Source organism: Pangasianodon hypophthalmus, chromosome 17, assembly GCF_027358585.1.
Source record: "Pangasianodon hypophthalmus isolate fPanHyp1 chromosome 17, fPanHyp1.pri, whole genome shotgun sequence".
In the NCBI taxonomy this organism is placed as follows: domain Eukaryota; kingdom Metazoa; phylum Chordata; class Actinopteri; order Siluriformes; family Pangasiidae; genus Pangasianodon; species Pangasianodon hypophthalmus.
Genome location: NC_069726.1, coordinates 10,248,362 through 10,275,490, shown reverse-complemented (window position 1 = coordinate 10,275,490; position 27,129 = coordinate 10,248,362). Strand labels below are relative to the sequence as shown.

The following is a 27,129-nucleotide window of genomic DNA, read 5'->3' as shown; positions in this document are numbered from 1 at the left end:
TTAATTCTTAATTCACTTTGAATATCCCTGAATGTCACATGCATACTAACTAATCTCCAGTAAATGTGGGCATATGACACCTCACTATCTTCTCTGGATTTGTGTGTTTTGCAGGCTTTGTATCCGTTGGTAACATGTTTGCTGTGTGTCAGTCAGAAGCAGGTGTTCCTCAACAGATGGCATGTCTTCCTCAACAACTGCCTGTCCAATCTCAAGGTGGGATTTGAAAACATATAAGCATAAAAAGCAAAGCATATCAATCACTTTTATATAAAAAGAGATGGGCAGAATTAAATAATAAATTACGTTAAGGCTCTGAATAATAAGTGTGAAAATTCTACAGTGTCGCATTTTAGTGTAGTGAAGAGATGTCAGGAACTGAAAGTCGAGCCATTTCCGTGTGGAAATGGCGATCCAATTCCCCATGACAAGAGAGCACTTATTAGATGAACAAATAGGCCTTCCTCTTCATTTATTAACCCATTAAAGTCCCAGCTTATTATTCAGCTATTTATCTTAAACATGTTATTTGCTATGTACATATTTATTAGAGTGAGAATATACATTCATCTCCACTTTATTAGGAACACCTGCACACCAGCTCTTTTATGCAATTATTCAATCAGCTAATCTTGTGGCAGCAGCATAATTCATAAAATCATGCAGATACAGGTCAAGAGCTTCAGTTAATGTTCACATCAAAAATGAGAATGAGTAAAAAAAAAAAGTGATCTCAGTGAGTGTTGGTGCCAGACAGGCTGGTCTGGGTATTTCAGAAACTTCTGATCTCCTGGGATTGTTCACACACAGCAGTCTGTAGAGTTTAAATACAAAAACATCCAGTGAGCGGCAGTTCTGCAGGCAGAAGCACCTTGTTGATAAGAGAGGCCAGAGGAGAATATCCAGCCTGGTTCGAGCTGACAGGATGACTGCGGTAACTCAAATAACTACTATTTAAAACCTTGGTGCGCAGAAAAACATCTCAGAATGCAGAACACATCAAACCTTGAGGTGGATGGGCTACAATAGAAGAAGACCACATCAAGTTCCACTCTCGTCAGCCAATAACAGGAATCTGAGACTACAGTGGGCACAGGTTCACTGAAACTTGACAGTTGTAGATTGGACACATGATTGGCTGTTTGGTTAATTTCATGAATGAGAAGATCTATAGCTGTGTTTATTAATGTGGCTGTTTACTGTAAGCTCAAGGGCTCTGGGAATTAGAGCAGTTAACTAGTTTAGTTCTTCGTGTTTCTTCGCTGTTATTTCTGCTGATTATAGTATTATGAAGCAAATTCACAAACTGATCAGGTGTGTTAGAGCAGATAAAACACTGCACTGGAGAGATGAACCTCTTCAGTACTCAGACAGTGAGGGTATTTTGATGTACCGGGACTAAGCAAGAGAGAGAAGGAGAGAGATAGAAAGAGCATCATGCTGAATAAAATGTGTGATTTTGCAGGAATGACCAAAAGAGCCTGGGGTACTGAAGCTCAAGTTTAATCAATTTCAAATACTATACCATGTGCTCTGTTTCGTCTGTTTCTCTTTCTGTCTTACATGTTACATTTATCATTCCCTTTGAAGGGGCTGACTGTTAGCTAGTAACACAGACAATGTCAGACCTGAGATCTAATATAAACTGTTGTAATAAATGGGTGAATTTTCATATTTCAGCAAACAAAATAAATAGAAGAATAAAAGTAATAATTATAATAAACATACAATACAATGACTGCACTGTCTTAATGTAATCTGTTTTTTTTCCAGAACAAGGATCAGAAAATGGCCCGTGTAGCGCTGGAGTCATTGTATCGGCTACTGTGGGTCTACATGATCAGGATCAAGTGTGAGAGCAATACAGCCACACAGAGGTAGTTATATTTTCTCCTGGTATAATCGCACACAGCTTCACGTGCCGTTGATGACAATTATAGTGATAACATAAATACATTTTGATAATGGTAAAGATCTAAACTAAAGATGATTTTCTCCAACTTTCTCCTCAGCCGTCTGACCTCCATCATCTCCACCCTGTTCCCTAAGGGATCCAGAAGTGTTGTACCTCGAGACATGCCTCTCAACATCTTTGTCAAAATAATCCAGTTTATTGCACAGGTGTGACTTGAAATTTTACACGCGCATACCCACATAAAGTGTGACAAATACCTGAAAAATGTTTCATAATAATGTCTCAGTAGCTCTTTCTGATCTCTGCTTCCCACCTGTTATACCTGCAAGACAACAGAATTTTCTTTGAGCAGTTCCCGTTTATCTGATCACATTTCTGACGTCTGATGATGCAATAAAGCTAAATCTAACTCCTCTATCTCTTTCTGCAACAGGAAAGACTGGATTTTGCTATGAAGGAAATTATCTGTGACCTACTCAGTGTTGGCAAATCAGCTAAGGCATTTAGTCTTAATCCTGAGGTAAAGTGTCATCTGTAATCTCCCCTTTCCAACTTGCTTGAGTCTTAGCATAAATAATGGCTCATAAATCTATAATGATGAACACAAATGTATAAATCTATTATTGAGCAATAAAGGTATAATTGTTTCATTTTCACAATTTTTCCTTTATTAACATTTCTAATGACCTCTTCATTCTATAATTTGTTTTTGATATCATTTGGTTATTATAGATTATTAGATTTAGATTAGATTTTAGGGAAGAGGATACAGGAAGAGACAAATTCAAAAATTTATAGTCTGTCAAATTAACTGTCAGAATAATGAAATACCCATTGAGAGTGTGTCACTGTGTGTGCTTGTGTTATACAGAGAATGAACATTGCTCTGAGAGCATTCTTGGTCATAGCGGACAGCCTGCAACAGAAGGATGGCGAGCCGCCCATGCCCAACACCGGCGCTACACTGCCCTCAGGAAACACCCTGAAGAAGAAAAAGACATACCTGAGCAAGACTCTAACAGAAGAGCAGGCTAAGCTCATTGGTGCGTGTTTATACACAGTCACAAGAGTGTGGTGGTTTGTGCCTGTGCTATAAACTCTACGGCCAAATGTTTGTGGACATCTGACCATCACACCTATATGTGGTCCTTCCCCAAACTGTTGCCACAAAGTTAGAAGCAGATACTTGTATAGAATGTCTTTGTGTGCTGTAGCATTACAATTTCCCTTCACAGGAACTAAGGCCCAAATATGTTCTAGCATGACAATGTACACAAAGTGAGGACAGGGTTTGCCCCAGGCCTCCTCGCCCGACATCAGTGCCTGACTTCACTAATCCTCTTGTGGCTGAATGGGCAAATCGCTCTAAAATCTAGTGGAACAGCTTCCCAGAAGAGTGGAAGTTATTATAACAGCAAAGCGGGGACTAAATCTATAATGGGATGTTCAAAAAGCACATATGGGTGTGATGATAAGGTGTCCAAAAACTTTTGGCCAAATAGTGTATAACCCTCTGAGACAGCATGAGGACGAAACAAGAGGAAACAGACTAAGAAAGGAACCCTTCCTTTTCTGTGTGACAATGGATCTACTCCCAGTGTAGATTAACCTTACGAGAGCTTCATATCTGACCACCTCCCACAAGATTAAAAACGCTCCCATTTTTTTGCACGTTTTTTTACAGTTAGATGAATGCTGTTTATCAGTATTTAACTACGCTAATAAAATAGCCTGAATCGGTTTTTGTTTGACGTATGATAAAGTGTGTGCATGTGTATGTCTGTGTGTATATGTGACTGTACACTTTTGTGTGTTTTGCAAAAGTCTCCATAACGGTAGGAAAGCATAGAATTTCTGATATTGCCTTTGGTTAATAAATTTAAGGGCTACAAATAAGGGGTGTGTTTAAGTTAACCATATAGATTATGTTGTCTCTGTGTTCCCCTCCAAGGTATGGCACTGTACTACTCCCAGGTGAGGAAAGCCATTGATAACATCCTGAGGCACCTGGATAAGGAGGTGGGCCGCTGTATGATGCTTACCAATGTACAGATGCTCAACAAAGAACCAGAGGACATGATCACGTAAGTTTCACCTATAGTCCCAGGTGTCCCATTGCGAGTGTCATTACGAACATGGTATCCGAATGGTATAAACACAAAGGATGACATTTACACCTAAGCCTAACATCTAAGCCTAAGCATAAACCAAACCTAAGCCTAAGTATATTCTGCAAACAACCTAACCCTAATCATAAAGATGATGTGAATACACAGTTCAGATTGTCCTTCGTGGTTATATGACAAGATTCATACTTTTACAAGGTGCTGTTTTGCAGCAGATTGCAGTCGTGTGGGTGTTTTCCAGTGCTCTTGTTTCAGCCTGGCTGGATCAAGCTTCAGTTGAATGGCTTTTAAAAGTCAGAGTATCCCCTTTCATGGCCTGGTATTTACCTGTGTGTGAATGTGTGGGAGACAAGGAAACTCACAGCAAGGTGTCATGAATCATCTGTATATCTCTCTCCCTCTCTCTCTCTCTCTCTCTCTCTCTCTCTCTCTGTTTCTCTCAGTGGTGAGAGAAAGCCAAAGATTGACCTGTTCAGGACGTGTGTGGCAGCCATTCCCCGCATCCTTCCAGATGGCATGTCAAAACCTGAACTTATTGACCTGCTAGCTAGGTGAGAGAGCTTGTTCAATCAGCACTTCAGCCACCAAAGGATACTAAGACACAAAACCAACAAAAATGCTGCAAAATGCTGCAAAGGATTAATTCAAGATGGGGCATGTCTTAAAAAAGACACTACATTACATAGAATGCCGAGAACTTGAAAAAGTTTCCACCAATAAACAATATAGCAAAAAGCTGTAGTCTTGATAAAGATAACTGTAATGCGAGAAATTATATGGGAAGAGAAATTATATGGGAAGAATAGAAAAAGAGACAGGTGAGTAAGCGCCCAGCTTGGGGAACAGTTTGATAGAGAATTACAGAAATGACAGAACACTGAAACTAAACGTATTTAGAATATAACAGACAATCTGGTCATTATTTATACACTTTATGGATGTTTCACTATAATTTCTTGTATACCTTCTTATTGTAATTCTGAGTGCTGCTGTGTGAAATGATGAGAAAAGGTCATTTGACATCACACTGGTTTTATTTTGGTTCTTAATAATGTTCTAGTCATTATTATTATTATTATTATTTTTATTATTTTAATATTTTCTTGCCTTAAATACAATGCCGCCATGGTGAGAAGTTTTAAATGTCTTTTGTGTGTCACTTGTGTGTATGTGTATGTGTGTGTGTGTGTAATGTTATTTAGGCTGACAGTACACATGGACATTGAGCTCCGTCTAATTGCCCAGAACTCCCTCCAGAGTCTGTTGTTGGACTTCTCTGATTGGCGAGAGGATGTTCTGTTTGGTTACACAAACTTTCTGCTGCGGGAGGTGCAGGACACACAGCAGGGGCTGCAGGACACTTCGGTAAAATTACTGCTGCAGCTGCTCACCCAGTGGAGACTGGCACTGCAGGCTCCAAGCAAGCGCTCAGCAGAGGTAATACTGCAATGATCAGTGATAACACGTTAGATCAAACAGTGCTAACTCAACGCAGAACAGAAAATATTCATAATGCCAATACGTTATAACTACAAGGCCTTCGTACCATATGAAGCCAAAATGTTAAAGCAAGCATTTCCTATAATACATTCCTTGAAATGCTTCTTACTGCTAAGTTACAGTTTGCACTTCTTACTGCCAATACATTACACAAAAAAACCTGTTTTTATTTCCAATTTTTAAAATCGAATGCTATTTTATAAGTTTTTTGTCCATAAATGTTTTTGTGTGTATCTGTTCTAAGTATTATTTCTATATGTATATATGGTCCCATCCAAAACGCAATGGCAAAGCCAATTCTTTTTTTTCTATGCACTGAAAACATTTCTGTTTGAGATAAAAAGAAAGATGAGTATGAGACAATAGATCAGAATTGCAGCTTTCATTTCCAGATATTTACATTTAGATGTGTTAAACATCATGGCACTTTTTGTTTGAACATTTTTCAAGTGATCAAAAATATTGGAACATGTGACTGACAGGGGTTTCTTGTTGCCCAGGTGTGCCCTGTTAGATTGATTGTTTAAACAATTAGTAGCTCTAAAAATATGTGTGTGTGTGTGTGTGTGTGTGTGTATTTGCTGCATGTATGAATTTGTATGGTGTTGTACATATGTACAATATGTACATTCAGGCTGGTGGGAGCTCCAGGTTGCCATTGGAGCGCAGCCCCCACTCCACGGTGCTGCACGCTGTCGAGGGCTTGGCCCTGCTTCTGCTTTGTTCTTGCCAGACGAGCACACGCAAACTTGCAGTGACTGTGCTCAGAGAGATCCGCTTGCTCTTCACAGCCATTGGCCAGGCAGAGGTAACATTTGTCTCAACCTCATGATTATTTTGATATCCAATGAAGATTTTTTTTGTTTGTTTGTTTTGAATTCTTGTGCAGTAGAGCTATTAATGATGGGTGGGTCATGGGTGGCAGTACTATAAAACATTACTGATTGCTGGTCCCAAGTAAGTGAGGTTGTCATTGAACCACTGTATTGATTATTGTAAGCAGTGTAGCATATACTCAAACCAAGATCATATTTATCATCGTTAACTGGCCCTAGTTCTGCTGTAACATGTCTCATCTTTTTGCTTTCAGGATGACGATAAGCCAATGATTGAGGTGATGGACCAGCTCAGCCCCATAGTTCTGGACAGCTTTGTCCATGTGGCTGTGTCTGATTCAGTAAGCTCTCTAATTTCACTTCACTGATAACACGTTTGTGCTCATAGATGTGTGTTTACAGTAGCCTATTTCAACTTTGCAATTCTGTTTCATACTCAGCAATAGGTGTCCTACTGGACCTTAATTTGTGCACATAATGTATATAATTTAAGGGACACTTGACAATGTGTCTAGCTACACTGTAGCAATGTCAGAGCACTTCTGCTTTCAGCCACTCTAATGTGAATCTTTTTTGTTATCATGTTGTAGAATGATAAATGTCCTGCTCTCTATGACTTTGTGTACCTTCAGGCCACTCTGCCACTGAGTCACCATGTGGACCTACAGTGGCTGGTGGAGTGGAATGCACGTTTGGTCAACAGCCACTACGACGTTAAGAGCCCCTCTCATGTGTGGATTTTCGCCCAGTCGGTTAAGGACCCCTGGGTTCTGTGTCTCTATAGTTTTCTCCGGCAGGAACACCTGCCAAAACACTGTCCCATGGCTCTGAGCTATGCCTGGCCATATGCCTTCACACGTCTGCAGCTGCTGATGCCCCTAGTGGACCCCAAGTGAGTTAGGAAACAATCGATAAGCTAGTTTAATAAATGTAAACTTCAATACATTTTTATTCTGTTTTGGTTAAGCAATCTGTATAGTTAAGTCCACTTCTAATTCATGTCTAAGTCAAAAATTGTATACTAGCAAGACACTTTTAATGGCGTAATTTAGCAAAATTATGCATAGTTTATAATTATTATTCAGTTATTCAGAGAAATTCTCATAATTCTCATATTATATATATATCTGATCATACACCATTTACTTTATATATTTTTTCCACACACCCTATATTTCACTGAAATGCTTGAATTAATTAATTGGAATTCAAAATGCCTGCATTTAAAAAAATTCTCATCCACAATTGTAGAAACTAGCTGAAAAAAATCTGTGTTGTTCTAAACTTTAACCTGTTGACACATTTGTATTCGTAAGCAGAAATATGTCCCACATTTGAATGCGGTAGCAATACATTGTTTTGCTGGAAGTAAAAACACAATTTACATTTTTGCCTAGGTTTTTTTTTGGCATAGAAATAAACAGGAAAATTTAAAAGATAAATCAAAAATCATCAGGTCCAATATGCTGTTTTGTTAGAGACTAAGGGTTAGCAATAATCTAAAGAGAAAATTGAATTGAGGGAATTTAATCAAACTGACCATTAGTGCTACCCATGTCTCCCTGCAGTAGTCCAGTGTATGCCAAAAAGACAAGCACAGCCGGACCCACTGATAGCTACGTGACCCTCTGGAGGAACTACCTAATCTTGTGCCTGGGCGTAGCCAAGCCGAGTATCATGAGCCCGGGTCACCTGAGAGCCTCCACCCCTGAGATTATGGCTACCACACCCGATGGCAGCGTCACATATGATAACAAGGTACATGCCTCACATGGTATGACCATTCTGATGGTTTTATCATGAACTCTAGTGGAGATTGCATACCAGTGCACACTGATAGCAAAGGCCTCCACCCTTAAGATTTGGTATTTTTTGACATAGCTCCTTGCCGAGTAGGAATTGAAAACATCAAAGGCATAAAAGACCATTCAAGTCAAGTTATGTCACGTCTCAATATACATCAATACATACATCAAATGTATAATACCAGAAGATTAGCTATGGACAATGTATGTGTGTATATGTGTAAGCAGGTGATTGGAACTCCCTCAGTAGCCTGGCTCCTCAAGCAGTTGGTTCCCCTCATGCGGCTCGAGAGCATTGAGATCACAGAGTCTCTGGTGCTGGGCTTTGGCCGGACAAACTCCCTTGTCTTCAGGTAACACATAAAACAGCTTATAGGACAGCCGTGAACCACTCTGAGGAGTCCAAAGAACATAAGCACGTTAAACTGACAAAGTTGCACTACAATTATGTTAGACAATTGCTTCAGAGGCCTTGGGTTAGAGTTGTCAATTACTGATCAACTGCATTAGGGAAGCAAATTTTTTAGTTAGATTTTTGTGTAGGAACTGCTTTTAAAGCATGTATTCACTCATAGCGTGCATGAATGTTATTTACTCATGACACAGATAGCTGTCATACCACTCTGGGCATTTGTCATTACTTTGAAGTGATAATAATGAACCATGACAGCAAAGGCATTTTATCCTAGCAAAATGCATTTTTCTGGCTAAGTCATTTAACTTACAATTTAAGATATGAGAAAAAATTTCAGTAATGTGCACTTGTTAAATATCAATTGAAAACATGGAAAGTATAGCACAATAGTCACTTAATTTTTATTTGACATGGTTTATTTTGAGATTTTAAACAAAATATGCATTCAGGAAAGTATTACTGTGTTGTAAATTAATGATAATATGAATTCTAATATATTTTTGGCTTAGCGTATATCATTACTGCTGCTGTGTATGTTTAGGGAGCTAGTGGAGGAACTCCATCCACTCATGAAAGAAGCCTTAGAGCGAAGACCAGAGGTAAGTTGAATTGAAATCTTTTTTTAAAATTATATTTTTTGTTAGTGGGCAGTTGTTATGCTACATGTGCATATTATATCTTCTCTTCCCTGTGAAGAATAAGAAGCGTCGAGAAAGGAGAGATCTGCTGAGGCTGCAGCTGCTGCGTATTTTTGAGCTGCTGGCTGACTCAGGGGTCATCAGTGACAGGTGGGCTGCACATACACTCACTGAGCTGACACCGGTTCTGCAATTTCTCTCATTAAAATTTTGGTTAAGTAACACAGATGTAACATTAAACAACACATTTCACTCTCCAGCACTAATGGTGCATTAGAGAGGGATTCTCTGGCTCTGGGTGCTCTTTTCCTGGAGTATGTGGATCTGACACGCATGCTCTTGGAGGCAGAGAACGATAAGGAGCTGGAGATCCTGAAGGATATCAGGGCTCATTTCAGCGGCATGGTGGCCAACCTCATCCAGTGTGTGCCAGGTAGATACAGTAATTATCTGTTCACCTGGTTTGTGTGTCTTGTGAGTCTGTGTTACTGAAGTGGAGAATAATTATTTGATTTCTTATTTTATTATTCTTTTAATTAGCATTTGGCAAACTACTTCACTGCTTTCTATCCAAAAGTAATGAAAAAGTAATGACACACCCTGTCATGTCAATGCCGGAACCGGCGTCTAACTACATATCCCAGAATTCAGTACGACCTACGTACGTTTGGATTACGTCTACGTCCTGTTTGCTACGATTAATAAAATCATTGAATACCTGCACTTGCGTGCTCAACTGCCACACACCCCTGACACACCCCTGTTAAAATGGCAGGTTTTTGTGAAGTAAAAGGAAGACACTAAGATAAATCATGTCAGATCTTTTCCCACCTTTAATGTGCAGTTGCAAAGTATACAAATAAAGTGAAAAACAATCAGAAACATTTTAGGAAAAAAAAAAGAAAAAGAAAAAACTTACAATAACCTAGTTGCACAAGTGTGCACACCCCTAAACTAATACTTTGTTGAAGCACCTTTTTGTTATTTTATTTTATTACACCACTCAGTCTTTTTGGGTAAGAGTCTATCAGCATGGCACATCTTGACTTGACAATATTTTCTTACTCTTTTTTGCAAAAACGTTCTAGATCCATCAGATTGTGAGGGTATCTCCTGTGCACAGCCCGCTTCAGGTCACCCCACAGATTTTTAGTTGAATTCAGGTCTGGGCTCTGGCTAGGCCATTCAAAAACATTGATCTTCTTTTGGTTAATCCATTCCTTTTTGATTTGGTTGTATGCTTTGGGTCGTTGTCGTGCTGAAAGGTGAAATTCCTTTTCATCTTCATCTCACTAGCTGACTGTTTGCACTAAAATTGGCTGGTATTTGTAGCTATTAATGACTCCCTCCACCTTGATAACCCTGCAGTTCTGGCTGAAGAAAAGAAGCCCTAAACCATGATGCTGCCACCAGCATGTTTCACGATGGGTGTGGTGTTCTTTTGTTGATGTGCTTTTTTTTTTGCACCAAACATACCTTTTGGAATTGGTCTCATCAGACCATAACAAATTTTGCCACATGGTTTGGGATGATTTAGTTGGGCTTGGATGTTTGTTGTGAGAAAGGGCTTCCTTCTAGCCACCCCATAGCCCAGCCAGAGAGTAATCAGTGCTTGTCAGATATTCCTGCAGCTCCTTTAATGTTGCTGTTGGCCTCTTGGCAGCCTCCTTGGTAAGTTTTTGTCTTGCCCTTTTGTGAATTTTGGAGGGATGTCTTGTTCTTGGTAATGTCACTGTGGTGCTCCATTTTTTCCACTTGCTGATGATGGCCTTCACAGTGTTCCATGGTATGTCTAATGTTTTGGAAATTTTTTTAGACCTCTCTCCTGATCGGTACCTTTCGACAGTGAGACCCTGTACAGGCTTTGTCAGCTCTTTGCAGATCATTGCTTCAGCAGTCAGATGAAACCAAGAAGATGTCAAGAAGATCCTACAGAAACAGCTGGTCCTTACTTGGGGTTAATCAGAATAATTTCATCAATGACAGCTGTATGATAATTACTTTTGAACATGAGAGTGAATGTGCTTGGTTCATTCTGGACACAGCCACTTCCCCAATTATAAAATGGTGTGCACACTTATGCAGCCAGTGTTGCAAAATTTTTTTGTCCTTTTTTTCCCTAAAATATTTCTGATTGTTTTTCACTTACATTTTATACTTTGTAATATCACATTTAGGGTGGAAAAGGTTTTATGATTTATCCTGGTTTAATTTTTTTCATCACATAAACTTGCCATTTTAACAGGGGTGTGTAGACTTTTTATATCCACTGTACCTCAGATATTCAGAATGATTTGCCCAGTAGTTTCAGCATTATTTAACAGACATTCAGTTTTCAAGATTCTGAATGAACTGGTCCAAATCAGAAGCACTATGGTTGACAAGCCCTAGAAATTTCTGTTAAATTTACATGGCCAAAAGAAGGTATTACATTTCCTCTTAACCTCTCTGATCTTGATGAAGTAAACTCTGAACTCCTTTAAGATAATCTGAATTTTAGAGAATGATGGCCTCCCTTCTACCTCTCCATGTGGGGCAAAATTGTTGACATGATGTGCCAGATTTTTGCTTCAAACTCTCCCAGTAAAGATTCCTATCAAATTCTTGAGGATATAAGATCCTAAACAAATGCCTTGGTATGACATTGAACTCACCTGCAGAATAATCACATTATTATTGTTATTATTCAATTTTATTTGTCTTGAATGAGATACAATAAAAAAACCTTTTTTGCTTCTTTTTTCTGTGTGCCCATATTCTGTCATATTAGAACTGGTAATAGTGTTTATCATAAAAACAAAATTATATAACAAGTATAATAAATAAATAATGCACATATATATATATATATATATATATATATATATATATATATATATATATATATACATTTCTGATATTTTGTCTAGGTCCTGTAATTTTGTCTATGCTGTAATCTTCTCTCTATCGCTCTCCATCTAGTGCACCACAGGCGATTCCTCTTTCCTCAGCAGAGTCTGCGCCATCATCTCTTCATTCTGTTCAGCCAATGGGCCGGTCCCTTCAGTGTCATGTTCACTCCTCTGGACCGCTACAGTGACCGCAACCACCAGATCACACGCTACCAATACTGTGCTTTAAAGGTACAGTAAATTACCAGATCTCTTGTACTTGTAAAGATGGCAGTGTAGGAGTGCTGTTGACCTATCATAATCACTTAATTTCAAAAATACATCTGAAGGATTGATTACATGTTGTCATTTTTCTGTCATTTAGCTCTGCCCCCTAGCTACAGCAGAGCTGCTTAGCTCAAATCCTTTCTCTAAATAGCAAGTCACAGGGCATAGCTATGACAAATTTGGGTCAGTTGAAGAGAAGGCAAAGGCTTGTCAATGTTTTCATTGTAAAGAATTTCCTCGCAGGGCTCTAAAAAAAAGAAAAATAGTCTTTTTCTGACACATCTTTAGGACATTGTTAGTGTACAGTCTAATTAATTATATGGTGAATAAGAGAAAAACGGTGAATGTATTTAACCATGACATGTATCTAACATGGCAATTGCGTGTGTATTTGTGTGTATCTTTCTCCCAGGCTATGTCCGCCGTGTTATGTTGTGGGCCTGTCTTTGATAACGTGGGTTTGTCTACCGACGGCTATCTCTACAAGTGGCTAGACAATATCCTTGGGTGCCATGATCTGCGAGTAAGACTGCATTTGCTATATTCTGTGTCTGATTATCATCAGAGAAATCATAGTCAAAAGCAATCAAAAACAAAAGTAAGGGATTATAGATTGAAGTAGCAGTGATAAAATGAGCTAGTGAAATGGTCTAGGAATAATTTAAACTGCATGCTGTATTTAGAAACCGCATCATTTATAAATTGATGGCCTATTTGACCCATGCCATCTCTGTTTTTCTCAGTATGTTACTTTTAGTCCAAAAAAAAATCTTGACCAAAATCTCTGTTATTTAAGAAAAAGTGTCTTCCTCGTTGGAAAAAGATAGTGTCTGTCTCATAAGTTTTTATCCCACACACACTGTCCCATGCTGCAGGTGCATCGACTGGGCTGTGAGGTGGTCATTCTGCTGCTGGAACTGAACCCAGATCAGTCAAACCTGTTTAACTGGGCAGTGGATCGCTGCTTCACCGGCTCCTATCAGCTGGCCTCAGGCTGCTTTAAGGCCATTGCCACAGTGTGTGGGAGCAGGTAGGAAAATCATAATGCCTGAGTGTGCTAGGGTGTAAGGGCACATATTTAGGATATTTATATTAACAGTAGACCATTAATATTATGTAGATGGACTGATGAGCACTCATACAGTGTTTCATACAGTGGTTGATATTATACACTTTTGGACTGATTTAGTAGATTTTTCACAATGCAAAATCAGACAGGAAATCTTTCTTTTTCTTTCTTCAGAAACTATCCATGTGACCTTGTTACCCTGCTAAACCTGGTGCTTTTTAAATCCTCTGACACCAGCAGAGAGATCTATGAGATCTCCATGCAGCTTATGCAGGTATGAGAAGAATTTTCTTTAATAGTAGTTTGACAGTATATGATACTTAAAACACTAATATGAAATAAGTATGTTTTCATTATGTGTTTTTAATGTGTCATGAATTTTCTGTAAGATACAGGTCTTAACCACCAAAGGTAAAGATTTATTCCAAGTCTCTCACTTTTTCTCTTGCTCTTTTCTTTTTGCTGTGTGTCGCGCAGGTTTTGGAGGCAAAGCTGTCTGTGTACTCTACAAGAATTGTTGGCCAAAAGTCAGGGAACATCTTGTATGGGACTCATGGCCCTTTGCCTCCACTTTACAGTGTATCCCTCTCACAGCTCTCTAACCAGCTTGCCTGCATGTACCCAGAGCTCACTCTCCCCCTCTTCTCAGGTAGTGTGTTTGTATATTTGTTTGTAACAGAGCAGTAGCACTGAGTAAACAGTGTGGAAGAGGGAGCCTGCACCAACTAACTACTCTTCCTTTTTTCCTTCTTTTTCTTGGCACATGCACAGAGGTCAGCCAGAGGTTTCCTACCACTCATCCTAATGGTAGGCAGATAATGCTCACCTACCTGCTGCCTTGGCTGAACAACATTGAGCTGGTAGACACGGGTCTGCTGCCCCCGGCCTCCAGTCCCTGCACACCGGAGGAGGAGGGGCAGAAGCATGCAGAAGGCATGGGCCTCTCACACCCACTCAGAGGCAGTGGCTGGGGATCCCTGCAGGCCACCTCTCTCATTCTCAACAACCTCATGTACATGACTGCCAAGGTACAACTTAGTAGTCTGCACCATAATTATGACTTTTTATAAGCTTTTACTGTTAATAATGTCCAAAAATTCCTTGATTTTATTGTATCAAGTCAGTGATGATCACTGAGCTCATGGAGCATTATCAAAACCTTAGCCACTACCAGAAGTTCTAGAAGATCTTCTTCCATTTAAAAAAGTATTATATCATTGTTCCACTTTTAGAGAAAAAAAATAATGGGTCATTTTGTCGCTAACACAATGTAAGGGCTAGGGGAAAATAGCACCAATAAATGTGTATATATGTGTATATCATGAAGGCCATTTTAAAGTAAATATTGCCTGTTGCTACTTGCTTTTGTGGTGCCCTTTTACTTTATAAATCCATTTTACTTTGTGTTTTCTCCTAAGTATGGTGATGAGCTTCCAGGTCCAGAGATGGAAAATGCATGGAACGCTCTAGTGACCAATGAGAAGTGGAGCAACAATCTGAGAATCACACTGCAGTTCCTTATAAGTCTCTGTGGAGTCAGCAGTGACACCACACTACTACCTTATGTAAGGACAAACAGAAACACACAAACAGTCTTACTGTCTTTTACTGTCTTACTGTCTCTATGATGTATTTTTTTTGTTTTCTGATCAACAAAAATGTCAACAGAACATCAGACTGTTTCATTTTCCTTTGGGGATCTTTGGTACACATTGTGATACATTGTGTTGCACCAGACACAAAGATCACAGCGTCAAACATTCAGCTCTTATAAGCCTGTGTTTTCTGTCTGTCTCTAGATTAAGAAAGTAGTGATCTATCTGTGTCGTAACAACACCATTCAGACCATGGAGGAGCTGCTGTTTGAACTTCAGCAGACTGACCCTGTTAACCCTGTAGTGCTGCACTGTGATAACCCACCTTTCTACCGCTTTGCAGCCAGCAGTAAGATCTCCGCTGTGGCCTCAGGTGACCATAAACAGGAAATATGACTGCTCTTCATTTAATGCTCATTACGGTCTGTTTTATTGTTAGTCTGATATTTGCTTTGTTGTATGTTTGATGAAGGGACAACATCCAGCAGCAACACTGTTGTAGCAGGACAGGAAACCATCCAAGACACCGATGAGGCAAAGATTGCTCGAGAGAATGAGGAGAGGTAATTGTGTCCATAGATAAGAGACTGAGCTTCTTGTACTAAAACAGTGCCTTTCTAGTATACAGTTTCAAAGTAGTACCTTTCTTGGAAATTAATTTTTAGTGCTTTTGTGCTTTGTGTGTCCTCAATGCTAATGTTTGCATGTGTTTATTTTTGTGTGTGTCTGTAGGTTCAGTAAATCTGCGAGGGCACATAACCGCCTAGAGTCACGTTACAGTAACAGCTCCGGAGGCTCCTATGATGAGGAGAAAAGTCAGTACATCATTATTGTTGACCTCTGACCTCTCATCTTTGACCTCTGAGTTTTGAGATTTCACTAATTTTAGCTGCTAGTAGCAGTTTGCTATGGACAGAAATGTCCAAATTACATGCTCAGAGCAACAGGCATTTCACATGGTTTATGTGTGTATGACTAATGCTTATGTTACAGTGGGGAGCCAAAGGCGATTAGGTGCAGGTTAGCTTGCATCCCGCAGGTTAGCAGGTGGAGGTTAGCTTGGAGACTGTCATAAGCCGTTGTTATAAGCTAGCAGACAAAACAGTACTAGAAAAATCTGTACTTGGTCATGCATAAGAAAGTCATCACATGAAAACCAAAACCAGAAACTTGCATCTTAGTGCTGCACAAACCTATATATCCTGAGAGTTTTAATAGCTCATTACTGAATGGAAGGTCTAAGGAATTATCAATTTTTCTTAATCCACCACTCATGTAGTATTTTTCAATCCAGACTGCTTCCAATCCAGAGGACTGTCTAAAGCTTGTGCATATACACGTCCCCACATATACATACGTGTGTATGCGTGTGTATACTGGGTGTGTTTGTCATGTGCTTGGCCTGCATACCTGGGGTGTCTGCTCAGTGAGACCATTCTGGAGATTAATGATATGCTGCTGATTTCATAGCACACATGCTTTGGAGGACTAGTGGCACTTTGTATAGTGAATACATTACTTAAGAATGGTAGAACACATGCTCCTAACACACAGTATTAGCTTTTATTGTCTTTCAGTTAACTAATCTCAATATAAGCACTTCGTTTTTGTATGCATAATTCTTGATATCATTTTAGTAAATAAAAGCAATTATTAATATTAATCATTAATTATGTTTTAATGAAATATAAGGTGATCTTGTCTGAGATGTATAATTTGCCAAATTGCTAGACTTTCTTAAATGCATAAAGAACAGTTTGAACACTACTGTAATTGTTTTAGAGAAACAATTGACCAGAGTCGTTGAAATTTGTCTCCAAATATCAGATCAAATTATTTATTATTTTTAAATAGAATATAACTGTATTAAATACCTGCTGTGATGTGATGGTCTATGCAGATGATCCTCTCCCCCCGTATGCTGGCTGGCTACTCAGTGTGTTGGAGAGTAACCGGCCCCAGCCGTTGCCTATGCCAATTAACGGAGGCTGCTGGGCTCCGCTAGTGGACTACCTGCCCGAAACCATCACACCACGAGGGCCCCTCCACAGGTACCACAGCTCTGACTTCTCCTAGGTCTCATTATTTCTGCTTACTTTGTATTGCTAGTACGTTTCACTAAATTCTAAATTCTCACAAAAATTTTAGGATGCCAGATTTATTGTTGCAACTGCATTGTAAACATTGCATAAACACAACTTTCACACACATTTACACAGCTTACAATAATACAATAATAATGCAGGGTCTGTTTAGACCTAGTATGTGAACATGGATGCATTCTTTCCATTTCTATACAAATGTGATTTCACATTTTTAAGACACTGGTAAGATTTTACCAGTGCAGAGAGCCTGATATTCTTTCTTGAATACCAACCCAGCACTGTTTTTATGCTGCTAAGACAACCATGAGATTTTGCAGTAGGCTCGTGACAGTCAGTGTTTACTTTATAAAAGTAGAGCAGTGCTAAAAGCATGCAGTGATGAGTGAGTGTGTGTTAGGTCAGCATTTGTTGTAGCAAGTATCCCTGTCATATATGAATAGGTGGGGATTTTATCATTATGGGACATTTGGCAGGTACCCTTAAAAAAAACAATTTTACCCCAAAAATCAGGCTTTATTTGAAAGAATAAAAGAGAAAAAAAAAATTTCCATTCTTTTAGATAAGCTTTTATATGCTTAAGGTTAAGCTTAGATTTAGGTGAAGGCATAGCATTATTTAGCAACAGCAATACAATATAAGATAGACTGTGTGTGTATGTGTGTGTGTGTGTGTGTGTGTGTGTGTCAGCGGGGTGGGGGCAGGGGGTAGGGAAGGGTGGTTGGTTATATGTTGTTAGGGACCAACTGTTCCACCAGTACAGGACTATCTGACATTGTGTTTTGACCTTGTGGGGTGGTTTTGACAATTGGCTGGACACATTTGCCTTTTTTTGTTATGAATAGTATGAAAATAATAGAAGCTGTTTTTTGACAATGTGTATAGTTAAACGTGCTTTGCAAATAAATTAAAATGAATTTAATAATACAATAAGAACAGCTGGTAAAAATATGCACCCTGGTGCACAGTTTAATACCATTTTTCAACAGTCATTTTTACTAACAGTGTGCCCATGGCATTAAAAATCTAAAAGAATAAATGTGTCCTTCATTTTCTTTAATATATTTTATATTGCATACATATTTTATTAGATATTAATTATGTTCTTGTTGCTAAATCACAAAAATAGCAGCTATGATCCTAAGAAATGGGCATCTCACTGGGAGTGTTGATGTATGTTGGTAGGTGTAATATAGCGGTGATCTTCATGACAGAGATGGTGGTGGACCACAGTGTGCGAGAGGACTGGGCTCTACATCTGCCTCTCCTGCTGCATGCCCTCTTCCTTGGTAATACCACTTCACTCTTACACTCTCTTTCATTCTTTTCTCTTTTCAGCCTTTCATTTCTGACCTGAAACTGTTAAAATAAGCCTTAAAAGAGGATACACCTAGATACCAGATATGTAAGTGACTGTAATGAGTAATGTTTTAGGCATGTATCCTATGTATGTGTTTGTGTATGTACGAAATGTGTATGTGCCTCCATCAATGCGTGTGGCACTAATGACATCCACTGTGTTAAAAAGGCCCTTCTGTGGCATTTGTTCACATCAGCGACTACATTCCCAGCTGTAATTGCAGCTTGCAGGAAAGCTGAATAACACAATGCAGCCATGCCAAAAATGTGAAAAATTTCTATGATGAAAAGGAGGGAACGACTGGGAGGGGAGAGAAATGCCATAGCTTATCTCTTGCAGACTCTTTGTGTCGTCATCACCTGCTGTCTCCATTGCGTTCTCGTCGACAGATTTGTGCAGAACTTTTCCGCTAATATTTTATCTGTAGTCAAAACTATTGCAGGCATGTTTATTAAACAGATAAATGCATATAAATATCTCTCATCTGCACTCACAAGGATTACAAGTATTTAATATAAATTAAAGCAGAATGTTTTGTTTTAATTTAGTTTAGGTTTAGTTTAATTCCTATTTGCCTCTTTTAGGTTTCTTTAATTCATTTCTGTTTTTCATATTCTATTTTATTTTTTCTTGACTCAGAGTAATTCTGTTGCAAACACACAATAATTGTATTGTGTCTAATTGTATAAATAAGCTGCATATTTTAATTAATTTTTTGCACGTCTTGCTTCTTCAACTTCAGGTATAGATGCAGCGTAGAGTAATGAAAATGACGTTACAGTGTACACTTCTAAAATTTTTAATTTGTTGCAAATAGAAGGTTCACATTAAGTGTTTGTCTGTAGCGAGCCGCTCCACTTTTTAGTGTCAACAATCAGGTCACAAGATCTGTATACAGTGTTAAGTTAAAGTACTTTTTCCCTCATATACCACTGCAGACTTTTCACTTTATCTTTTAATCTATATATAAAAGTACATAAAAAAAACTAACAAATGTCTTGGAAAGCCTTGTTGTTGTTCACAGAGTTTTGGCCTTGCTTGAAATATAAGGCTTTTTCCATCTGCGAACATATGATATGTTGGGTATTTGCCGTCAGTGGTTTTGAACAAAACTCTTGAATAAAACAAGATTTATTCAAAGATTTTTTTTGACTCCACTGAATATATTGATCCAATAAGCTCATTGTTGTCATGACGTACAAAACGTTCTTTCCCAGTAATAAGACTAATTATGACCAGTGCAATAAAGTGCCTAAAAAGATACCAGTCAGGTTGCAACTGACAAATACTTTACTTCATCAACTTCACTTGGTAATATGCTGTCCTTTCAGGTTTAGATCACTACCGGCCTGAGGTTTTTGAGCACAGCAAGCGGCTGCTTTTGCATCTGCTCATCGCTCTCTCCTGCAACAACAACTTCCAGGTCATTGCTTCTGTGCTGCTGGTCACCAGGGAGATGAGTGACAACAAAACACTTACCATTAAATCCAGCTTTCAGCCTGAATACCTGCATACAGGTACAGAAATTAATGGAAACACAAGCAAAGTGTAGTACATTTCAATCATTGTGAAATTGCCAAAAGCATGACCGAATTATAGTGAAATGGCCAGCTGGAACAGTTTTACCCTTGAGATACACACAAACACAGTCAATGAGGAACCCAACACCGGCAACAGCCAACACATTTCCAAAACACCTGCATATGAATTAGCATGTGATCAGATTCTAAGATACAATGGTTTTATATGTGCAGGGGGATGCAATCAGGGAGTAGAGGTTATATTTATGATGTGAAAGCCTGAAGGTGGTGAGGTCTTATCTACAGAAGGAAAAATATGCACAGCAAGTCTCACCACAAATAAACATGTAACAGCCCGCCTGAGAGAATTAGTATTTCAGGTGTCTTGTCTATAAAATAATAAGTCAGGAGATTAGAATGAGACATCATAACATTGCCGGCCAAACCATCTGCATTTTTCACATTGCTTGTGCTTTATCTATGTAGTTTGTTTCAAATAAATGGATGGGAATTGAAAAAGAAGTCAGTATTAAGGACCAAGTTTTTGACACAGGCACAGCCACACAAATTCATCTACACGTTAGAGAAATACATTCCAGTCCATAAGTATTTGGACAGTGACACAATTTTCATAATTGTGCCTCTGTACACCGCCACAGTGGATTTGAAATGAAGCAATGTGAGCCTGTGAAAATGGAGGGACTTTGTAAAAAAATAATGGCTGTAATTCCTAAACGGTTAACGCAATAATTTTGGTAACCCCCTAAATTAAAGCTGAAAGTCTACACTTCAGTCAGTCGATTACTTCATTTCAAATCCATTGTGGTGGTCTACAGAGGCAAAATTACAAAAGTTGTGTCATTGTTCAAATACTTATGGACCCAACTCTATGTAAGTCGTTCCACAAATAATCATTTAACCACAGCTTAGAAAGTGTGATAGACAGGAGAGAAACAGACTGAAACATGTTTTAGAGAAACAGTGAAAAAGCTGGTCTAGTCATGCTACCAGATCAGCTGTTAGACCTATGACAGGTATCCATTATTTTCATTCCATTCCAAAATGAGTTATGTCTTTATTATGAATATCGAATATAATCAACACCCTCCTCCCATGTCTCTACGTGTATCAGATAAATGGACAGGTGATAGATGAGCATTAAGAAAATATAGGCACAAAAAGAAAAGTCTTAACTATGATTGAGAATACCGATGCTTGTTATGATGCAACTTTATCCTCTTCCTTCCATACAGGTGGTGTGGACTTCCTACGGGAGTGGCAGGCATCTCCTGTGGCAGATTCAGGTCTGAGCTCCTCCTCCACCTCCTCCAGTGTGAGCCTGGGAAGCAGCGTGGGGAATCTCCCTCAGATCACAGCTGAACTTGAGGACCTGGAGGAGTCTCCAACTGAGTCTGAGGAGAAGACCAACAAGCTCATTGAGTTCCTCACAACCAGGTATTTCACAAGACAGAGTAAACCACCTATCCATAATCACATGACTGGTCTGGTGACTTGAGTCCTTCTTTCCTATTTGAGATACATAAGTATGGCCAGAAGTATGTGGAGATCTGACCAATCACACCCATATGTGCTTGTTGAACATCGCATTTGGGATTTAAAACCCCATTGCTGTTATAATAACTTTGACTCTTTTGGGAAGGATTTTCACTAATTTTTGCAGTGTGGCTGTGGGGATTTGCTCATTCTGTCACACCAGCATTAGTGAGGTCACGCACTAAGGTTGGGCAAGAAGGCCTGGTAAGAAGTCGGCATACCAGTTCCAGGTGTTCAGTGGGGTTGTGGTCAGGGCTGTATCCACACCAGCTTTGGCAAACAATGTGTTTATGGACCTCACTTCTTGCACAGTGGAAATGTCATGCTGGAACAGGTTTGGGCTCCTTAGTTCCAGTGAAGGGAAATGTTAATTTTAGGGCATACAAAGATATTCTTGACAATTGTGTGCTGCCAGTTTGTGCAAACAGTTTGGGGAAGGCCCACATATGGCTGTGATGGTCGCATGTCCACATAATTTTGGCCGTATAATGTACTGTATGTTGAAAGTACAATAATAAAATTAAGTTAATTAAAATGTAAAAAATTTAATGGTATGTTGAAGCCAGGTTATAATATCTCATTGCTATGTGAAAACTAGGTCATTGCAAATCTAAAATAGAAAGCTCATGTAAAGTACAGATTTGTCACTTTAGCAGTCCCAGTGTAAGCAGGGTCATGTGAGAAATCGTAAACCAGTCTGTCTATTCATTCTCTCTGAACTTGGTGGTGGTTTTATGGTGACACAGCACTTGGAGTACTGTCCTGTCATTACTCAGGGCCTTTGGACCTCTATGGTGCCACGAGGACATCACACCGAAGAACCCTAACTCCAAGAGTGCGGAGCAGCTCAGCAACTTCCTGCGTCATGTTGTGTCCGTGTTCAAAGAGTCCAAGTCAGGTAGCTGTTAGTATGCTTCAACTCAATGGAAACTTGCAGTCAGTCACTTTGCTCGTGTGTTTTAATGTGTACCTACATTATGCTTGTGTGTAACACAGTTATGCATGTTGCAGAGTCATGATGCAGATTAAACATGTATTAGACTAAATGGAGCAGTTGTTAGCTGTGTATTTAAATCAGAAAATGACATAACACTACTGTTTAACAGTTTCACTGTACATATTTAACGTTGGGATGGCAGGTTACGATGATGTGTTTTGTATGAATTTGGTTCAGTGTCTCCCTCACCGCTGCTGTGTGTAAATATAATAGATATTGAAAGCGAGTGAAGGAGCAGTTTTAAAGAGGGGTTTAGTGTTCACCCGACGAGGAAACACACAGTGTGTGTTAAAATGCAGCATTATTTTGGAAGTTGGGTCTCATTGTCACTTAAATAAACATATTTAAACATAAATATCATAGTAAAACTTTGCAGTTTTTTATTTATAATTTTAACTTTGGTAAAAAAAAAAAATCTCTAGAAAAAAACTGTTTCCATCCTAGAGACTAAGGCTAATTAGAAGTCTCAACACCAGTCCCGGAGGGTTGATAACCCTAGTGGCACTCTGCTGTTTATCTTTAATAGACAATTTATCTGCTTTTTATCACACTTTTTCTTAAGACTTCCACCTGGAGCAACAGTTGAGTGATGTGGCTCTGCAGACGGCTCTATGTAGCTCATCGCGCCACTATGCCGGTCGCTCCTTTCAGATCTTCCGAGCTCTCAGACAGCCACTATCCGCCCACGCTGTCTCAGACCTGCTGTCACGCCTGGTCGAAGTGGTGGGAGAGCACGGCGATGAGGTACAGGTGTGTACACACTAGCTGTGTGTATTTGTGTGCGTGTTTGGATATTCAGTCTTATTTATTGGTTTATTGATTGCTCTCTCAGGGTTATGTGATGGAGGTGTTGCTCACTCTGGAGTCAGTGGTGGATAATTTGGCTGAATGCCTCAAAAACAGTGACCTGATGGCAGCATTGACTAGGTGAGGATTTAGCACTAATGCTAATAAAGTGGACCAATGTATCAGTAAAGGATGCATGATTATGAAAATTAATGTATGAATTTTAAAAAGTTTTTTTCATTATTTATAAATTCACTATTCAAGTGTAAATCGCACTTCTGTGTTTTTGGTTGATTTGGCAAGACATGCACTACATACCACTATTGTTTACCTCAAAGAACCAAAGACCTGGGTCTTTAATAGGCATACAGTGTTCTTATGTATCGTATTATTTCACTTATCCATTCATATCCTCTTCTTTTATCACAGATCCTCATCGCCAGACTTCCTGGTGAGTGGGAAGCTCAGCTCCAACCGCAAGAGCACAGGCCAGCTCAACCTGACACAGGATGGTACAGCTGAGCGCAGCAGACATCAGCGGAGTTATTCAGTGCCCAAAAAGTTTGGTGAGAGTGGTGAACATTCATCTTCTGACCCTCCGCGCAGTGCCACCCTGGACCGTATTCAGGCCTGCACCCAACAAGGCTTGGCACGCTCAGCTCGGAGTGCCTCATCCACTTCCTCTGCCCGCGCAGATGCTAGTGCCAACCCATCAGAGCTAAGCCATGCCAGTCACCCTGCCAACCTATTAGCCACCATCTTCTGGGTGGCTGTGTCTCTCATGGAGTCAGACTTCGAGTTTGAGTACCAAATGGCACTGCGGTTGGTGCACAAGCTACTGGCACGAGTGCCCCTTGAACAGCCTGAGAACCGTGAGCGCCTTGACAAGCTCCAGGCTCAGCTTAGGTGGAGCGGTTTCTCTGGCCTGCAGCAGCTCCTACTCAAAGGCTTTACCTCACCAGCCACCAGCGACCTTACACTGCAGCTGTTCTGTCAGCTTACACCTGTCTCTCGAGTTCCTGTAGTGGACATATCTCAGTCGATAGGTGAACGGCTTGTACTATTCAAACCATATCCATTCAAACATTATTTTGTTGACATACCCATTAAAATTCCCAAAATGTTTCATATATATCTTAGTTGGTAGCATCATAAAGAATATTTATAAGAACACATGCACAAAAATAGACAACCTTTAGATGCTTGGGGCTCCTCTAAATAGGCGGTGTGTGGGCACAGAAAGAAGAAGTGACATGCAGTAAAATCAATATTTGTCTCATATTTTAAACAAGTTTTTAATACATTTATTTTGAATGATTATTACCAGTTTAAAATGACTTGCACATAATCTCTATAATCTAAATGTAATGTTCTGTTAGATTTTTGTTTAATTTTTAGTATTGTTCCGCATATAGTAAAAAGAATAAATGATCATTTTATCCCAGACAGAACATATGGGGTAATAATAATATCAGTGTTAGTGATTAGGATAATTATTAGCCCCCCTTTCTATAGTGGGACAAACTGGTGCTTGATCTTGGTTCCAGTGTTCCTGTTGCCTTTTCACTGGGCTCAGCTTGAAGGGGGCTTAGTGAGGAAATACAGCCAGAGAACCAAATGTCTCTCCAAATGTCATGGCCAAAATTCTAAGCCCCATTTTCATGGTTGGTTACAGAGCAGTGTTTCATTTACTCCTATTGATTAAGCGACACATTTAACTTTTCATTCACTGCCTAGCATTATCAAAAATGATAAATAAGGATAACCTTAGACAATTTGACAATAACAATGACTAAAACAAAAATGCTGCAGGATAAAAAAAGGCTGATGCAGCCATTGTTATTATACAGCACTGTTACTACTGTTACTTTGAGATGCCTAATATTGTGGTACAGTATAGTCCCTATGACTTTTGTCTTCTAACTACCTATTCTTTTTCTCTTTTTTCTATCTCTCACTCAGGCTTCCCTCTGAATGTGCTTTGTCTGCTGCCTAACCTGGTGCAGCACTTTGACGCCCCAACACAGTTTTGCAAAGAGAGTGCTGAGAGGATAGCACAGGTCTCACTTTTCAAACCTGTCCATTTTAAGGCCATGATCTGAATGGCTGCAATTTAATCCTTCTATGGCTCCTGTAAAATCTTTTTTTAAAGGAAACATTTTATTCTGCCAACTGGTCAACCATGTAGTTTTCATTATAAAAAAGAATGTATATATGTGCATCATTCCTCTTGCTGCAGGTATGTCTGGAGGAAAAGGAGAAGAATGCAAAACTCTCTCACCTGGCTCATGTGATGACTCTGTACAAAACGCGCTCTTACACCAGAGACTCGTTCTCCTGGGTCAGTGTGGTCTGTCGCTACCTGCATGAGGCCTTCTCTGACATCACACTCAGCATGGTCACATACATGGCTGAGGTGAGTGTCTCACATTCAATCATATTTCTTAATTTTAAGGGACTCAGGTCGAGAAGACCCAGATGTAAATTGCTTGTTCCATGTTTCTGGCCAAAAATGTAATGATACATGCACTCACTGAGTGTATGTGTATGAGCACTTTATTAAGAACACTATACTAATACTGGATAGGGCCTTCCGTTGCTCTCAAAAACAGCCTCAATTCTTCGTGGCATGGATTCCACAAGATGTTGGAAACATTTCTTTGAGATTCTGGTCCATGTTGACATGACTGCATCAAGCAATTCCTGCAGATTCTTCAGGTGCACTTTCATGCTGCGAATCTCCTGTTCTACCACTCACTGTCATGTTCACGAAACCAGTTTGAGACGACATCTGCATGATTTTATGCATTGCGCTGCTGCCACACGATTGGCTGATTAGATAATTGTATTAATGAGTAGGTGTACAGGTGTTCCTAATAAAGTGCTCAGTGAGTGTATTTAGATGGTTCATAAAGTGGTTATATAAGTATTTGATACCACTATGGCCAGAAAGGGGGTCAGAAAGGTATGATTATGGAATAGGTCATACTGTCAAGTGATAGTGGTGCTCTTCTCTCTCTCTCTTGTAGTTATTGGATAAAGGCTTACCCAGCATGCAACAGCCCCTGCTGCAGATCATCTACAGCTTGCTAAGTCACATGGACTTGGCAGCTATTCAGGTCAAAGCCTTCAATGTGGAGGTGCTCAAAACCATCGAGAAGTTTGTACATGTAGGTTGCATCTTCAGAGAGGGTCAAACAATATATATTTTTTTATTTATTTATTACTCCTACATGTAATCTGCACCTTGAGGGTGTATGATACATTATTTATGGCACAGAGTTCTATAACTTTGGAGTATTACAAAACAGAACATCCTCACCATGTTTAAAAGTGCATTTACTTATGTAAAATAATGATCTCCCATGTACAGTGCCTTGCCCCATGAATATTACATTTTGTAGTGTTTCAGCATGGAACTGAAATGGACTTAACTGGGATTATGTAATGATTCCACACAAAATAGCCCATAATATCTATTTAAATATTTAAAAATCTATATAATCTACCCTTCACACTTCACTGGTCTTAATGGATGAGTGGCAAGCCGTTTGAAATTTGGATGCAACACACTGCCAAAAGGCATGCTGGAGACCCAAATATGTGGAAAAGGGATCTCTGGTGTGATGAGACCAAAACTGATTTTTATTTTTTGGCCTAAGTGCTACAATTCACAGAAATCCTACATCAGAGTGGTTCAGAACCAAGGAAAATGTGTTAGAATGTCAATTGGGATTCTTGAAAATCGCTGTT

General features: G+C 39.3%; 1 protein-coding gene across 10 annotated transcripts in view; it reads left to right on the top strand.

The window, feature by feature from the left end:
• Positions 1-27,129, top strand: part of fryb (furry homolog b (Drosophila)) — a 73,060-nt gene that overhangs the window by 33,566 nt on the left and 12,365 nt on the right. For 5 of the 10 annotated variants that reach the window (XM_053241246.1, XM_053241239.1, XM_053241242.1 and 2 more), the window contains exons 11-47: positions 115-216; positions 1,774-1,877; positions 2,013-2,121; positions 2,349-2,435; positions 2,787-2,958; positions 3,867-3,999; positions 4,485-4,592; positions 5,244-5,478; positions 6,176-6,349; positions 6,632-6,718; positions 7,010-7,269; positions 7,946-8,135; positions 8,408-8,535; positions 9,139-9,196; positions 9,294-9,385; positions 9,496-9,668; positions 12,197-12,357; positions 12,806-12,916; positions 13,269-13,423; positions 13,637-13,736; positions 13,940-14,111; positions 14,234-14,490; positions 14,881-15,027; positions 15,262-15,430; positions 15,530-15,620; positions 15,790-15,872; positions 16,958-17,108; positions 18,345-18,448; positions 19,851-20,036; positions 21,293-21,494; positions 22,340-22,491; positions 23,153-23,340; positions 23,423-23,517; positions 23,806-24,422; positions 25,339-25,436; positions 25,616-25,792; positions 26,406-26,546. In XM_053241246.1, coding sequence (XP_053097221.1) covers positions 115-216; positions 1,774-1,877; positions 2,013-2,121; positions 2,349-2,435; positions 2,787-2,958; positions 3,867-3,999; positions 4,485-4,592; positions 5,244-5,478; positions 6,176-6,349; positions 6,632-6,718; positions 7,010-7,269; positions 7,946-8,135; positions 8,408-8,535; positions 9,139-9,196; positions 9,294-9,385; positions 9,496-9,668; positions 12,197-12,357; positions 12,806-12,916; positions 13,269-13,423; positions 13,637-13,736; positions 13,940-14,111; positions 14,234-14,490; positions 14,881-15,027; positions 15,262-15,430; positions 15,530-15,620; positions 15,790-15,872; positions 16,958-17,108; positions 18,345-18,448; positions 19,851-20,036; positions 21,293-21,494; positions 22,340-22,491; positions 23,153-23,340; positions 23,423-23,517; positions 23,806-24,422; positions 25,339-25,436; positions 25,616-25,792; positions 26,406-26,546 — 5,769 coding nt within the window. The remainder of the gene's footprint in view (positions 1-114; positions 217-1,773; positions 1,878-2,012; positions 2,122-2,348; positions 2,436-2,786; positions 2,959-3,866; positions 4,000-4,484; positions 4,593-5,243; positions 5,479-6,175; positions 6,350-6,631; positions 6,719-7,009; positions 7,270-7,945; positions 8,136-8,407; positions 8,536-9,138; positions 9,197-9,293; positions 9,386-9,495; positions 9,669-12,196; positions 12,358-12,805; positions 12,917-13,268; positions 13,424-13,636; positions 13,737-13,939; positions 14,112-14,233; positions 14,491-14,880; positions 15,028-15,261; positions 15,431-15,529; positions 15,621-15,789; positions 15,873-16,957; positions 17,109-18,344; positions 18,449-19,850; positions 20,037-21,292; positions 21,495-22,339; positions 22,492-23,152; positions 23,341-23,422; positions 23,518-23,805; positions 24,423-25,338; positions 25,437-25,615; positions 25,793-26,405; positions 26,547-27,129) is intronic. The other 5 variants (XM_026941620.3, XM_053241247.1, XM_053241241.1 and 2 more) reach the window with 4 other exon arrangements.